General features: G+C 33.9%; 1 protein-coding gene across 1 annotated transcript in view; it reads left to right on the top strand.

The window, feature by feature from the left end:
- SCN3A (sodium voltage-gated channel alpha subunit 3) overlaps positions 1-17841 on the top strand; it is a 107065-nt gene that overhangs the window by 54798 nt on the left and 34426 nt on the right. Inside the window, exons 12-15 of the mRNA XM_048214437.2 lie at positions 2316-2606; positions 8359-8706; positions 9723-9855; positions 11397-11635. Of these exons, the coding sequence (XP_048070394.1) occupies positions 2316-2606; positions 8359-8706; positions 9723-9855; positions 11397-11635 (1011 nt within the window). The remainder of the gene's footprint in view (positions 1-2315; positions 2607-8358; positions 8707-9722; positions 9856-11396; positions 11636-17841) is intronic.

Genomic DNA, 17841 nt, shown 5'->3' with positions numbered 1-17841 from the left:
GAATTGGCAAATCACTGGCAGTGGAACAAGTGACAGATTGAGTTGATGAGTGACACAGAAAATGTGTTGTGTCGGGAGGTTACCATTGTTGCCTTAGAGATGCTTTAGTTTTGAGTTATTTGAACTGTTATCCAGAATAGGTAGGGAAATCATGTTTTATGCAAAACAAATTCCGGAAGTGATTTAAATGAACATGAGTTTCAGGATTATGGCAAAGGAATATTACCACCACTTCCTTTGTTTCTAACCACAAACAAGTCAATAAATGATTAACACTATGTGTTGCGCTGTGTTACTATGTATACAATGTGGAAAGAAGAATTAAGGACTTTATTTGGATAAAAATAAATATATATATTCATTCTTTCAACAAGTGCTATATATTATGTATCTTCTATGTATCAGTTACCAAGCAACTATATTTAACTTGCTACAAATAAGTGCCTCATTTATTCGTTTTATTTTATATATATGTACATTAGCCTCATTCATATTTACAAAAGGCCTTTAATATTTCTCATCTTCCATTACTGACATTAAAAGTGATACTAACAATCAAGAATTGAATAAAAAATCTGGTTATATGACTATGTAATTCCAAAAATTCCCAAATTCTAAATTACTGTTCCACTTAATTGCTGGGCATTGTCTTATACTGAGTCTTAAATTGAATACAGTATTCAATATAAACAAATACCTGTTTTACATTTTACGTACATTTTACATTGCTTAGCCCAACACACATATTTAATACTATATGTAGTACTATGGTTCCCATTGCTGAGATCATGACAATCCTAGAAAATTTGTATTTATAGCACCTTTGGTTTTAAACCTTTTTTTTTCTTTGTAATTGTAGTTGAGATGAGATTCAGAAATGGAAGCTACTGTGGGGGGTTTGCATCTCCTCAGGAAGAAAAAAACAAAACGTACATGTTGTCAAACTCCTTATAAATAGTTTTATCTTCTTTCCTAAAATGTTTCTGTTATACAGACCATTCTGACACAGTTTTTTACAATATCTTGAAAATTCAAGTCTATATATTTCTTATTCTTCCCCCACCCCCACCCCAGTGTCTGATACAATTGACAGCATAATGCCTTTTTCATCTGTATTCACCAAACATTTACAGGACACTTTTTATGTCAGGTGACATACTAGGCAATGTGTACAAACTCATTTGACAAAATTCCTATGTAGCATATATCTAGTCGAGAAAATAAAACAAAATGGGTAGATAAATTAGAGTTGTTTATATTTAGTAAAGAATTGTATATGTAAAGAGTTGAACCAGTATTCTCATAATCTAATCATTTCTACTTTCATGATTATATTTAAAAGCAGGAATGTACTTAATGAGAACTTAGCCTTGTTAGGAACTATATCACAGTTTCATCTCCTCTAGTCATGGTTAGATCACTTTCAGTCTAAAAATACTAAAAATATTCATTACAAAACAATTTGCCATGCTTCATCTTAGAGTTGGTTGTTTCTTTAGTATATTTGGAAATTCAAAATGATTAAATATATTTAGCGCTGAACCATAAAAAGAAAATATTTAAAGAAGATCTCATAATCCCTTAAATGATTATTTCAGGTACCTGTTGATTGATATGTTAATCATTTGCTATTATTTATAATAATAATAGATAATTTATAAACATTTAAAAATTTAAAACAAAGTGCTATGTAATAAATTAATCATGTTAATCTCTGGATCTAACATAAGCCCAAGGATGTGAACTATGGTACTAAGTGTAATTCAGATGGAGGAAGAGGTCAAACTAGCCAATATATTCCCAGTACTTCTAACTAGTGGTAAAATAGTAGACACTTTAAATGCTTTGAGTTCACAGAAAGGGAAAAGAAAAAGTCTTAGACCTAGATTTAGAAGGAAAAAATACCACTCGGTTGTTCACAATCACATGTGGGAAGAACAAGCCTGTGGATGGAATTGGAATAGTAATCAGACCAGCAAGCACCACTAAGAGAACATTTGCTTTTAAAATGTAGAAGATATTTTTAAGAGAGCAATTTTCCTTGAAAATGAAGCTAATCTCAAAACAGATTTTCTTTAAAGGCTTTCCAAGAGATGTGCCAAACCAGACTTTTCTTGCCTTAATGCATAGGTTAGCATATTGCTTTATACTGTCTTAAATTGTCATTATTAGGTAAACTCTCTTAAGACACAATGAAATGACCAGAAGACACAATGTTAACCTACAGTTAGTAGTCTTAATGGCAATATCTGTACCATAGTCAACGGTTTCCAAAATTACTTGTTGTAAACAGTGCCTGGCTTTGTCTTAAACAGGCAGTTGCAGCAGCATCAGCTGCTTCAAGAGATTTCAGTGGAATAGGTGGGTTAGGAGAGCTCCTGGAAAGTTCATCAGAAGCATCAAAATTAAGTTCTAAAAGTGCTAAGGAGTGGAGGAACCGAAGGAAGAAAAGAAGACAAAGGGAACATCTTGAAGGAAACAACAAAGGAGAAAGAGACAGGTTTCCCAAATCTGAATCTGAGGACAGTGTCAAAAGAAGAAGTTTCCTTTTCTCCATGGATGGAAACCGACTGACTAGTGACAAGAAATTCTACTCCCCTCATCAGGTATGGTTTTCTACGAAGTGCTCCAGTTTGTTCTGTCATTGCTATTGCTTTGTAATTACTGTATTTTGTTTTGGTATATTTTTGTAATATCTGATATAAATGAGGGACAGGGAACTAACATTTAACATGATTATTTAATTTGTATCATAAGCTGCCTTTAAAAGAGACTTTTACTAAACCATTAATAACTTTAAAGGCAATCAGCTTTAAGCATACACTATTTTGAGACCATGTTTCTTAATTTTCTGTTTTTGGGGGTTGCAGGGGTAAAACTTGTCAGACTTCTCTCTTCAGTGAGAGTTTCGCAATCTCTTGTTTACCTTTTTCATTTTGAGACCTCAAATGAACTTATTATCTTTGCATATGGGTGTCTGCCTTTATTATCTGAGGTTGTAATTGCCACATATGCATGAATTTTGAAAAGAAATGTCTCTGGATTTTGCCTTGATCTTTTGATATGTGAACCATGCTGTCATAAGTCTCCATTATATATGCTGACATGGTGTCACGCTATGAGACATTAGAATGAAATGATGACCTAAATGCTCTTGGAAGAGTTCTAAATTGAAGACAGTCTATTTTTGCTCTGACTTAATGTCAACTACACAGTTCTTCAACATATTTTCAAGTCAAAGAGGGAAAGTGGTTTTAATTGTTTGTTAATACATTTTATGGGTTGCATAATGTAAAGAGTAAATAATTGTGAAATCTGTGATAAGTATAGTTATGACTTTGAACACTATTTGGTTCCACTAGAATTTCATGTGCGATGAATTATTAACTTTTCTAATCATATTAATCTGGCTCAGAATTATACCCTAAAAATAATGCTTTGAGGGACACTATGTAATTAAGATAAAGCAAAAAACTATACATCAACCAAGAGGTATGATATCCTTCTTATAAAGAAAAAAAACTTTTTAAAAAATTGAAGTGATAAGCACAAATTCAGCATAGTGTTTAGCTCTTGGTTGGGAGGAAAGAGCATACGCAAGTTATCAATGGGTGTTTATCAATTGTATCAAATATGTAAATAAAATTTTAAAAAATAAATAAACTCCCTATTAATAACTTGAATTCTCATAGTAGGACAAAATAGATGTACACACGAGAAGTTAAAGGATAAAAACCATTTTCCTCCAGATAATGCCAATATCAAGAGATCCAATTACTATCTTGGCCCAAAACAAATATAAAGTATGGTTTAAATAAGTACAACACATTTGGGATTAACTGGAAGCTCTATTGGGGAAGTTAGTTTCTTTGACTAGATTCTTTTGTCTTAAACTGTCACCTTGATATTTTAGCATTATTAGGACTGTTTTAGGAGTCATTAGGATTAGGAGTATTTGACACTATACTATAATGACTGACACCACATAAGCTTGTGTTCATATCTCAACTCCCAAGTGAGTTCTGTGACCCTACTCAAGTGACTTGTATTTTTGTAAGATTTCTGTAAAAGGGGGTAATAATGTCCACCTTAAAGAGTTGTGAGAGATTACATAATATATATAGAAACCTTATGTGACAAGCAGTAAAGCTCTTATTAGGTTAAAATTGGTGAGTGATTCCAAATGAGGGAAACTAAAAACTTTTGAGTAGTTGCAATGATCACAAATGTGTATGCACAGTAGCAATATTTACATAAGCATATTTATATGTTTTTGAAAACAGTAGTGTTTCCATCATTGTTTCATCACTGTGCTCAAATAGAAACTGGATTACTTCACTCAGCCAATCAACGAATATTTATTGACCACCTACTATGTAGCAGAAATAGTTCTAGAAAATGAAAATACTTTGTGAACCAAAGAAAGATACAATTCACTGATCTCATGGAAATTTATACTAAAGAAGAAAACAGACAATAAATAAGATAAATAAGCTACAGAATATGTTAGAAGGCATAAGTGCTATGGGAAAAAATAAGCAAATCACAAGAAGGGGATCAGGAGCACTAAGTAGATGTAAAAATTTTAAATACGGTGGTTTGGGAAGTCCTCACTGCAAAGGAGACATTTATTTTTTTTTTTTTTATTTTTTTTTTTTTAATTAATAATGATTTTTTATTATATTATGTTAGTCACCATACAGTACATCCCCGGTTTTCGATGTAAGGCCAAAGGAGACATTTAAGCAAAGAGATTTTTAAGGAGGCAAGGGAAGAGACTATCTCATTGAAGAGCATCCCAGACCCATGAAAGAGCCAAATGTAAGGCCCTGCCATGGCAGTACGCCTGGAATGCTCAAGGAACAGCTGGGAGGCCTGTGTTGAGTGAACCACAGAGAGGTTAGGGGGCAGAGAGAAATTAGGTGGCAGCCAGAGTTTTAATACTAAAAATAGAATCAGTATATGCATATGTCATATGTAGTTCATTTTGTAGTATTGGTAGATAAATAGTAAGTAGTTAGATAAATAGATAGGTAGATAGATAAAGGACAGATAGACAGATGGGAGATATTTCAAAAGTAAAAGAAAGATGCTATTAACATTGATATTTACAAACCCCAGCAAAGACAGGCAGGGAGCATTAACACAACTCACAAGCAAAAATATGCCAGAAGCAGTTTACAATTTCCGGTTGTATAAATTAAAAAGGACTCTGTGCTACTACAGAGAATCGGTGAAGGCAGTAGGAATAGGAAGTGTAAGATGGACATGGCATGCGTTCAAAACAAATTTATCTTCTGAAAATGTCAAGGCAGAGAAGTCACAAATTATGGGTGTCCTACCCTCTACTAACATAAATTTTTAAATGTTATTTTACATTTATTACATTATTTTATCTTCAAATAAACAAATCATGTTCATAGTACAACATGAAAAGCTACTTAAGAGTGTACAATGAAAAGTGAATCCCCTCCGAAGATTTTAGCTATGTTGTTTGGACACACCAAGACAATTTATTTTAAACCAGAAGGTTTGTTGCTCTAACCAAGTATAGTTGTTGATTTATTGAAAATATTGATAGGTACATACAGTTAACCTGAAATGCTATTAAGTATTTCCAATACTCACTTTACGTTTCCACTAGAATATCTTTACATTCTCTGCATCATCTTGCACCTTGACTTTTCCCAGCTCACTTCAAGTTCAATCCCTACATTCAGGATTATGTTTTACAGACCTAATTTCTTCTATTTTCCCTTTTGTTAATGAAAATTATAAGAGAGAAAGTTCCTATTTACCTTCTTGGAACAAGCAAAAAAATAAAGATACCTGGGATTTGTGTTTTGCCATGCCTGAGGCTAAGAAAAATGGCCTTTTGGTCTTTAAAGCATAAAAGCTTATTTTCCTTAGAGAAAGGGCTGCCACAGCTGTGGGTATTCCCTCTACTTTGCTGCATCTTCTAGTGTGTTATTTTTGGTTTATTTTCTCTGAATACTATTTTTGTTATCTTCTTTTTCAGTCTCTGTTGCCTTGAAAGCTGTGCTCACACCCATTATTATACTTTCCAAAGAGTGAATAGAAGTTTCAAATAAACTCAAAATTCTGGAATGCCTTTGAAAACACCCCAACATAAAAACATCCAAATTAAAGGCATGTACCAGATACATTATAAACATGCATACATTCCATATACTGTACCTCCTGATTTTCAGTTTCCAATATCGTACAGACTGACTTTCAGTTTCCAAAGACAGTCACCGAACACAGGTATATTAAGATGATAACATTGAACCACCCTAGGAATTAATGTAAGACAAAGTTAGTGTTCTTCTAATACCTACATTAGAATCACCTGGAATGTGTGTTGAATATTCAGATTCCAGAGTTCCTATCCCCTACTTACTGAATCCCAAGTCAAAAAAACAAAACAAAACAAAAAACAAAACTGGGACTTAAAAATACATATTAAAGTTTTGAAACGTAAGTCTAATAATAACTAATATTGATAATTAAAATTGAGTCTAAGGAGATAAAAACATTAACATTCTTCAATATTGGGGGTTGAATTTAAGTCTTCATAATAACTGATTTCTTGATCACTTTGATTAACTAGAAAATCAGTCTAACTACTGTCTGACATTTGGTAGCCAACTGTATACAAACTGAGTGTCACAAAGACACGGTCTTGGGTTGGACAAGCTGGATAGCCAATAATAGCTCCTGTAGATATTTTAACTAAGTCCAAAGCAACAGCACAGTTCTTAATGAATAATATCTTTCCAGAACATCACTATGACAGAGGGCAACAATGATTATTCTGGTGCTTTGCAGTCTGGGAAAAGCCATAAAAATAAAGCTAAAAATGGGGCCTAAGAAAATCAGCATGACCTAATTAGGCAGAGGATCCAAAAATAAATTTGATGGAGTCTGCCTTTCCTATGTTTTTTCCCACTAAAATTATTTTATTTGGCTTTATACTGAAGTTTGGAGGAAGAATGGGAAGGTCCAGGAATGTTTGCTGCAGCCATATGGATATGTATGCATATGTGTGTGTGTGTGTGTGTGTGTGTGTGTGTGTATATATATATATATATATATATATATACACATATACATACAAATATATAAACACATACATACATATATACGTGTGTGTGTGTATATATACACACACACAGATTTATATATATATATACACCCTGGCTATGAAGACAGGTAGGAGAGGTCACAAGAGTCCAAGCAGGGGGAACAATGGGGAATGTAATTGTTAATGATAAGGAGAGTAAACAAAGATTCCACAGACTGAATAGAGATGCTTTTGAAAACTATGACCAAAGCTAGAATAGAGATATTTGGTGCTGCTAGTTGAAAATTCATTCAAAAGGTGAAAGAATGGATTTCATGTTAAATCTTCATTTTCTAGTACCAGAAACCATTTACTCAATTTATTTGTGAACATATGTAATAAAAAGGTTTTGAATCACCCAGTTGCTTTTAATAAAATTAAAGTGAGATCAGAAGGAGAAGCTGTCTTTTACACATCACTCTCTTTGGTAAAGTCATGTATGTATGTCTTGCTTTTTTAATCTAGTGTTGAAATTATGTAATAATAACTATTTATATGGCACTTTAGGAATTCTCTCTGTTGTGTTTGTTACGACATATATTTTCTTAAGGTGAATCACTCACTAGTAGCTATTTGGGAAACTATTAGCAAATTTGGAAGACAGCATCATAGGTAAGTTTCGTGACTTTTATTCCCACGTGGACAGAGACAAACAGATCCAGAAAAAGAGTAAACTAATTTCCTTTTAGAATTCAAAAGAAGAGAACAGAGAGATAACATTTTTGTTTTTAAAACATTATCTATAAGTAACATATTTGGTACAGATATTTTAAATTTGAGCCAACAATCTATCTTGAGTCATAACTTACTTTCCAAGTTGCATGCCCTTCAGATCATAGCATTTCAGAGTAAAAGCCATCTACTATTTGTTTAACCACCACTTCCTCCAGAAAGATTTGTCCTTTCCAGCATCACATTCCACACCTATAACATGATAACAAAATCCACCTCACAGTATTAGAGTTAAGATCAAATGAAATGGTTATGCACTTAGCGAATTGCAAATTAGGAGTCTTCAATCAGAAAAAACACTCCTTATACTTAAAAATTTGCATTGTGGTCTTTAATAAAAATATCAAAACGTATGTGTTCTCTATAAATTTGATTACCTGTGTTTAAGAGCAAGACTATTCTAATCCAAATGCAAATAGATTCTGCAATATTAAGACCTGTTAAGTAACTGTGTTTCCCCGCCCCCTCCCCAATTCCTTTCTTCCTTGCTCTCTCCTCAGTCTCTGTTAAGTATCCGTGGCTCCCTGTTTTCCCCACGACGCAATAGCAAAACAAGCATTTTCAGCTTCAGAGGTCGAGCAAAGGATGTCGGTTCTGAAAATGACTTTGCTGATGATGAGCACAGTACATTTGAAGACAGCGAGAGCCGGAGAGACTCACTGTTTGTGCCGCACAGACATGGAGAGCGACGCAACAGTAACGTTAGTCAGGCCAGTATGTCATCCAGGATGGTGCCAGGGCTTCCAGCAAATGGGAAGATGCACAGCACTGTGGATTGCAATGGTGTGGTTTCCTTGGTGGGTGGACCATCAGCTCTAACCTCACCTACTGGACAACTTCCGCCAGAGGTGATAATAGATAAGTTAGCTACTACTGACATTATACACCAATTTGAAATAATCAAAGCCTGGCCAGTTTAGCCTGTTATGCTATCCTGTCTCCCCAAGATGAAATGCCTCAAAAATAATATATGATCTATTAAACGAAAAACAATGAATCTTTAGAACCAATTGAATTGTATGGGACCATTAGCTCTCAAATGCCTTAGAGTTTTTAGAGTCTGAGAGAAAACATATCTGCAAATTAAGTAGACCTACCAACACAAAATAATGGGCACTGTGAAAACTAAATTGTTATTATAAATGTATGCTCACACACAATTATATAATTATTCATATTCTGGAAATTTAATATACTTAAAATTAAGTATTATCATGACCAATACATTGACAATAGGCAGTTTCCATACAAATATCAATATTACACGGATCCTAAAATGTTTTGATGTGTATTAAAATGACTCTAAAATGTTTTGATTTCTTATAGGATGGCATATAGAAATAATCAAAGAAATCTCAGGAAAGCACACACATTTCATTGTACATCTGTGTTTGTGCATGGAAAAAAATTGGCCCATATATGTCAATACTGTCAATATAGCTTTAAAGAAAACAATTCAGCCTTGCAACATTATAACCTTACTATTTTGGGGGGAGAAGACTGATCTGATTATTAATTATTGAGATAAGCTGAAAATAATCTGTATTTGAATGAAATAAAACAATATATGACTTTAGCATGCTTATGAAAAATTCTCTGAAAATTCCAACAGGTTAATTAAAACATTCCTGCAACAAAATTGCCCTATACAAATGCATCTAACTGGTAAATTCTTGTTAAACACTATCACCTGTGATAATTTTTAAAAAGTGTTTATAACTTAACAATTGACTCAGTATTTTATTATAACTTGAAAGTTATTACCTGGAAAAACTGCATGTAGCATGATTTTCCAAAGAAATGCTATGTGGTGTTGTATTATTCATTGAAAGGGTGGTCTGAACCATCAGTATTTGGTTTGCAGGGCACCACCACTGAAACGGAAGTCAGAAAGAGAAGGCTAAGTTCTTACCAGATTTCAATGGAGATGATGGAGGATTCCTCTGGAAGGCAAAGAGCCATGAGCATAGCTAGTATCCTGACCAACACAATGGAGGGTAAGAAGCAGGACATGAGACAGTCAGCTTTACATGATTATATGCTTTTTGGAGCTATTTCTTTTTCTCATAGAATTACCAAAGTCAATTACCCAAGATCAGAACTGCATAACAGAACTAAGCAGATGATATATAAAATACAGTATTATCACACTGGTTACAAAAACTAATACTGTTTGTTTTTCTTTTTAACTCCTTATTTTGTCTGCAGAGTGGTATTTCCCCACTCCATATAATGTCAGTGAGTTTTTATCATTACATTACATCATCCTTAACAAATTAGAATATACACCTCCCTTTTTAAGTCTTGGTATGCAAAAGCACTAGGAAACATCTCTTTTAAGCTTTAGTCTGTTCTCCGGGCAGGGAGGTAGTGATAGGGATGGGGGAGGCATGTGAAAGAATTGAACAAATGAAAACCTGTGTTCAACACTGACTCTAAGAAAAGATCTCTTCTCCATCTTCCACATACACAGAAACCATTACATTCCTCCAAAGGAGAGCTTACACAAACACTTGCCAATTTTGACACATGTGAACAGGCAGCAACTAGTACCCCCCTGTTCATTCATTAAATAATTCTCCACTTCATGAAGTTTGGAGGGGTATTACATTAGTTCTGCAATTTTACAAGCCTTTTATATAAGTAGTATTTAACATGTGTTCTTTAGAAAATAGCAGTTACATTTTGTATCTTGTCCTACTGGTGTGTATGATATCTAAATAGTCACATAATAATTATAACAGGTTTCACCCATTAAAATTATAAAAAACGTTTTAAAATATTTTATGTTAAAATTCTGAAAGATACGAATAAATATGAATAACATAAGTAGATATGGGTTTGAATCTATACTAAAAAGAACATACTACATTCTCATTGTGTGCAAGATTAATGCTGAATGGTTGCACACATTAATAAGGATCACAGCTTTAGACAGTGTTCTAAAACAGACATTTCCAAAAGAAATAATAAGCGTTTGATATATTTAATATTTCTATAAAGCTTATTTAAAAATTGTTTTGGGGCACCTGGATGGCTCAGTAGGTTAAGCATCTGCCTTCAGCTCAGGTCACGATCTCGGGATCCTGGGATCGAACCCAGCATTTAGCTTTCTGCTCAGCAGGGAGTCTGCTTCTCCCTCTCTCCGCTCATGCTGTCTCCCTGTCTCTCTCAAACAAATAAAATCTTAAAAAAATTTAAAAATAAAATAAAAATTATTTTGATAAAAAATATGGCAATACAACCAATAATTACCTAGTTGTTAGATAATAAAATTAATTTGAAGCAAAATATTAGATTGAAGGTGTTTATTTTCTGTATTTAAAGGAGAAAGATGTTTACATGCTTTTATGAAATTTTTAATGAGTATTTTGTGAAAATATTTAATGGGATTGCCCTCTCAAGCTTGTTAAGCTAAGCAATATGAACTTCCATCCCCAGGTAGAAGCATTGATTTTATAAAATAATGTATATTCTATAGCAACAATAATTCAATTTTATTGTTATTTACTACTCTTCCTCTTTATTATTCCCCTAGAACTTGAAGAATCTAGACAGAAATGTCCACCATGCTGGTACAGATTTGCCAATGTGTTTTTGATCTGGGACTGCTGTGATGCATGGTTAAAAGTAAAGCATCTTGTGAATTTGATTGTTATGGATCCATTTGTTGATCTTGCCATCACTATTTGCATTGTCTTAAATACCCTCTTTATGGCCATGGAGCACTACCCAATGACTGGTCAATTCAGTAGTGTATTGACCGTAGGAAACTTGGTAAGTTCATCTGTAGTTTACTTATATCCTTTGGCAGGGGTGGGAGATTATAGACCAAAAAAAAAAATCCACTTGTCCTGTGCAGGAAATCTCAGCAATAAGATCTAAAATTCAACTGGTATGAATGCTGACTGCTCAGACCAATATCCATACTAATTGACCATGGTGTCTTACCAGTTGTAAGCTCATTTAAATTTTTACTGTCATTGTTGCTGAAATATAGGTGCAGAAAAACCATAATATCTAATTCTGGCTCCACAAAAATACAGTTTTAATATACACAGCCTCTGAAGAAATCATGTCCATTGAAGGAAATATATAAACACTGATTTCTGTACAAAAGAGGACATCGTTGTTTCAAATTGAATTACCTAATAAAATGCTTCAGTAGTATTCACACAAGAGAAGAAATAGTTGATGAAAATGCATTTGTAATTTAGCCATACTTTTGGTTCAAATTATTTGATCAGGCATCTGTGTATGTGTATGCTGACATGTACATTTCCTCATTTATATGAGAAAACTGAAATGGATAAACAAGTAAAAAAAGGGTTAATCGAGAGAGCTTCCTTTTTGGCACAAGACAGAAACAAACTCAAACTAGATTAAGGGGGGGAAAAAAAACCCGACTCCTAGAATGGAAAGAAAAAGCTGAACTACCAAACCATATAAAGGGTAATTTTGCAGTTGGGCTTCAGGAAATGCTTTAACCAAGAGCTTGGATATAGCCCAAATGTTCGCTTCATCTTTTGTCTCGGTCAGGAAACATGCTCAGCCATAGCTCACTGGTTTTATATCTTGTAACCACTGCACTGGAAAAAAACCTGTATCTCTTTTTCAGTTCTAGTTCAAAGACTCATGATAGGACTCTTGTTTGGCATAGCTTAGGTCGGACGCTCACCTCTGGTTTAATCAGAGGAAGAAGGTGGAGCCATGTGAAAACATGACAGACCTGTGGAATCATACAGGTGGAGGAGCAATTCCCAACAGAAGTTGAAAAGGGAATACTGGGCAGACAATTACATAAATGTCTACCCAGTAAGTGACCTCATCTTTACTCCATTATTTGACTTAGTAAAACACCTACCAGATTCTTGAGATTTTCTTCATCTTTGGCATCTGTGAATGGATTTTTTTTTTAATGATTGTTCCTTGATCTTTCCAATCACTCCATGTCTGCCTTCTTTTCTGGACTTCTTATGTCTACTACGACTATGTTTTCCACTCAATGTTTCTATGTACTCAACAACTGTAGGAATTATCTACTCTCGTGGTATAAGCTGTACCCTGCCTATATTTCCATCTGTTACAGAACACTGTTTAAGGATATCTTTAACACAATATGTGACAGCTGAAAGATCATCTTCCTCACAGCTTACTGAAAGTCCTAAGTATCTCAGTTCAGTCTTCTGTTACCTCTAGTAGTAGCCTCCCAGCTTCAAAGAGCCTTCCAACTTCAAAGATAGAAATCTGATAGCCATTTTGACGTACTTTTCCTTTATTTTTTATATACAAGTTGATAAGAAGACCCATTATTTCTTTCAAGGTACCTCTTTTTTAATCCTATAACTATGATTAAAATAACATTTTTAACACTCTGCACTCAGTATATTTGCACTATTATCTGTATTTATGGTTCAAAGGTCTTATCTGATTTTCAAGACTCCTCATCTGATCCTATCCTTTCTATAACATCTTATTGTCCATTGCTTCCTAATCAGTCACTATTGGCCCATCAGAACAACCATGTCACCAGACCACACAAACACCACATGTTTATATATTTACGTATGGGAAAATATTTCACTGTTTTCTATATTCACATCTAGAGTGTTCTGACTCAAATCACCTCATCTCAATTCTTCATATTCTTCAAGGTTACGTCCCATTTTTCCTTTGTATCTCCTACACCATGATTACATGGTTGTAGCTCAATAAAGAACCAACTGGTTGTTTCCTACCCAAACGGGTTGTTTAAAGTAGCATGCTTTCATGAAAGAATGTGGGCTTTGGAGTCGGCGGAACTGGGTTTGGCCTCGTTGCCAATGCTTACTAATAATGTAGCATCTGGACAAGTCTGATAAAAAATCTGAGTCCTTGTTTTCTATTTTGAAATGGATATAATGATACCCATCTCACAGAGTTGTTGTGAAGGCCGAATGAGGTAATATGAAAACAATATTGAGCCCGGCATCTAGCATGTGCTCAATAAACAATTTCCTTCCTCTAATATATGCTATTAACCTTTCTCTGAAATACTGATGGAAAACAGTTCTGCTCTAGCTTCTGTATTTTTCCCAAGATACTCAACAGTTAGGAAGTTGGACAGTTAGAAAGAAATTTTGGAAATTTGCCAGAGTGAAGCAGGAAACTGAGGTTTTATAGAATTCCAATGTTGAAGCACTAGAATTTGGAAGCACAGGATAAGGGAGGTTGGATTACAGGATGATCAAATGGAAAAGCACTAGACTAAAGCACCAAAGCTGGGTTCAAGTCCAATAATCCATGCTAAATAACTAGGTGCTCTTGAAAAAGCCATTTAGATATTTGGGTCTGTTTTCTAATGAGTAGAATGTATTGGACTAGATGATTTTTCATGTCCCTTCCAGTTCCAAATTTGGTAACTTAATGTGTAGCAATGGAGATAATGAGGTACAGAAGTAGGGTGGAACACTGATGACTGAGAGATTGTGGTAAAACCACTGATAAGCTAAGGTTAGCAATGGGGATACAAGGCTCATCAAGATAGAGAGTACACATGATAGGAAACAGACCTCAGTTAACTATTTCTAACCATAAGAGTAGGAAAATGTGTAAACTGTTTCTATTAGCTGAAAGCTCCTGTTATTATTAATAATATCATATGTATAAGGTATTTTATAGTTTCCTATATATCTTATTTTATACCCATAACAAGCTTTATAATAAATATTTATGTATAGAAAATTATATACATTTGGGGTGCCTGGGTGGCTTAGTCGTTAAGCGTCTGCCTTTGGCTCAGGGCGTGATCCTGGCGTTCTGGGATCAAGCCCCACATCAGGCTCCTCCGCTGGGAGCCTGCTTCTTCTTCTCCTACTCCCCCTGCTTGTGTTCTCTCTCTCGCTGGCTGTCTCTCTCTCTGTCAAATAAATAAAATCTTTTAAAAAAATTATATATAATTAATTGTATGTAAAGAACATGTAAAAAAATCAATACATAGACAAACAGAGAGACAGAGAGAGAGAAAGAGAAAAAGAAAAGAGGAAGAGGGAATGGGGGAGAGGGAGAGACTATATTACTTATATCATGTGTACTTAGCTGACTTTGGATTATATTATACACCATGGATGGTTGCATTGCATATTTTGTGGAATTTATAGTTTGCTCATTTAAATAAATTTAGTTGATATGGAGTAGTTATTACTACTCAAACGATTACCTTTACCTTATAAATAAGGACATCTAGGTTTGGGTTGAGTTATTAACAAAGGAACATCCTGTAAAAGACTTGTGGAACTTTCAGGTTTACTTAGATCAATGTGCCCCATTTGTATCCTGTTTCTGGAGCATATAAAAATTACACCACTTCTCTACTAATTGGATTGATTGATCAAATTTGAGTATCAGGAGACCTCAAATATCTGTTGAGTTTCTCTAAGACGCTCTATTTTGTTTTTGTTTCAACATTATAAAACCCATGCACCCACCTTACAGATTTTATAAGCAAGAAATCTTCCAACAATTATAGTAGATTAGACAACCTCTTTATCATACAAACATTCCCAACTAACCGGTAACTCTTTCTTCAGGGAATACAGATAGAGGTTTGTAGCTCCTACACTGATTACTTTTCTTACTATAACTCTCATTGTAACCAATGATTAAGAGCCCATGATATCCCTTTATTCTGCTGGACCCTGAAGGGAACTCAGAACATGGTACCTGTACTAAGGATCTTTCTGGTCATTTGCAAATAAAAGCCTAAAGAAACACAATTAAGAAAATTATTTCAGTTAAGTGGTGTGGTATAGGGTATGAATTTAACATCTCAGGAAAGGGACACGATAACCCCTTGAAGGGAAAAAAAATAAAATAACTCGTTTTTTGAAAGATAAAACACTTAGGAGCCGAATCCTAAAATTCACCTGGAGGCATCTTGCATCAATGAAAGAGTGCTATCTAGCCATCTAACTTCTTTCCTACTATAATACAAAGCTATCTTGTCTCCAAACTAACAATTTATAATGAGGGTCTTATGTAATAATTGTGTGTACACCGATTTCCAAATAAAATTTGGTAGGCAATACAATGCTGACAAAAACCCAAGAATTTCAGATGCAGATCTTATTAGTCATCTCAATGAATATCCTCATTTGACAGATGAGAGAAAAGAACATCATAAATGTTAAATGATTTCCCATCATTTTTCTTTAAGTATATTTCAACTTCACCTTTTCCACCCAATCAACAACAACAAAAAATATTTAAAGATGTGTATCCAAAAGGCATGGGAATAATAAAACTAAAACCATTAAAACAAGAGGCCAATAATAATACAGCAAAAATAGACTATAGTTACATCAAATTCACTACAAAAAAAAAAAAAATGGAACATCAGTCTGGGCAAGTAGAGGTTCCGTAGAGCAAACTGACCAGTACTCAGCCTTTAGAATGAACATTTCTCCTTTACTGTACATCAGCAGAACTTTCCTCTCCAAGTACTCAATAGGAAATACTTAATAGGAAAACCTTCCCATTCCTGAAATAAGACCTTATTCCCCAACATTTGATCATCCTAAGTGTTGTGCCCCCCAAAACAACTCAAAATGCTGCAAATTTCTTTATTCTTGGTCCAGACTCCCAGGCTGATTCTCATCTCCACCCTTAGCACTTACACTTCTGCTATTTATCATGTGTCATAATGTACAACAGATTAGGAACTGTCCACCGAACTTACCTCCTCACTAAAGAAGCTGGCTTAGGAAGCCTATAAATTCATTGTCCATAAGAAATTTATCAGCCTAAATGAACTAGGTTTATGCAGTCTTGGGTCTGTATATCTTAATTACTACTATATTTTCAAAGACCAGCAAAATGTCTTCCATTTAGGTGTTCAGCAATTTTTTCTGAATGAATGAGTGGCTACAGAAGCATATAACCCAAAATTTCAAAAGACAAAAAGCTTCTTCAAGAAAACAAGACAGAATTAGGCTAAGCCCAAGCAATAAACATTTGATATGTTTTTTATTAATTGTCTTGAGTCTTAAAAATTCTTTATGGTATAGAAAAATCAAAGGCTGCTGAATGTATGTTTCTAAACCACACATTAGCATTTTTTATAAACCACACATGGGAATTATTTACATGATCTGATACATATCCAGAGGTTGCCAGTTCTTTTTCTTCTTAGAATTTTTTATGGAATTTTAAAATCATGTAAACATAGGCATTAAATCAGCATGCTGGATTGACTTTTGCTAGAACGAGAAGGAATTTTTAAAAAATCGTAATCACTGACAATGCAGTTTAAACTAAAATGTACCAAAAAAACAATACCAATGATTTTTTAGGGCCTAAATTGAATATATTTAAGGATATAAATAAATATAATTTTAAATGCAAATTATAATTAAAATATTATTTTTAAAAAGGAGTTTCATGTTGGGATTACATTTTAGATGAAAGAATGTACATTTAAGGTATAGCTTTTTATAATGCAGGAGATCTGGTTATTTCAGAAGAGCTGAAAAGATCATCCTATGATATTTCTGTAGAAAGGAATATTTACAGATGATTTACCTGGATAGTTTCTACCTCGGTTTAATGTATCTCTATGATCAGGCTGCTAACTCAAATAGCTGTTTCTGAGACTTAGTATAAGAAATAAAATTTCTTTATATCAGAATTTATTTTAAATTCACCAGGGGAAAAAATCCTATGGTGAGTCATTGCATAAAATAAAAAAGAAATAATATTCAGTGTGCATTCCACCATATATCCGGATTTTCATGCACCAGGATTACTTGAAAAACATTTTATTTCTACTTAAGTGAATGCATGATGAACTGAAGTTAAGCTATTTTTTCTGGGATGGGTATTTCCCTAAGGTCTTTCTATGTTTAGGAAAATAATATGTTATTGCATTTATTTCTTTTTTAAGATTTATATATTTGGGAGAGAGAGAAAGACAGAGAGAGAGCTCGAGTGGGCAAAGGGGCAGAGGG

The sequence above is a fragment of the Ursus arctos genome, unplaced genomic scaffold (assembly GCF_023065955.2).
Source record: "Ursus arctos isolate Adak ecotype North America unplaced genomic scaffold, UrsArc2.0 scaffold_1, whole genome shotgun sequence".
Classification (NCBI taxonomy): Eukaryota; Metazoa; Chordata; class Mammalia; order Carnivora; family Ursidae; genus Ursus; species Ursus arctos.
This window is presented reverse-complemented; position numbering and strand designations above follow the sequence as displayed.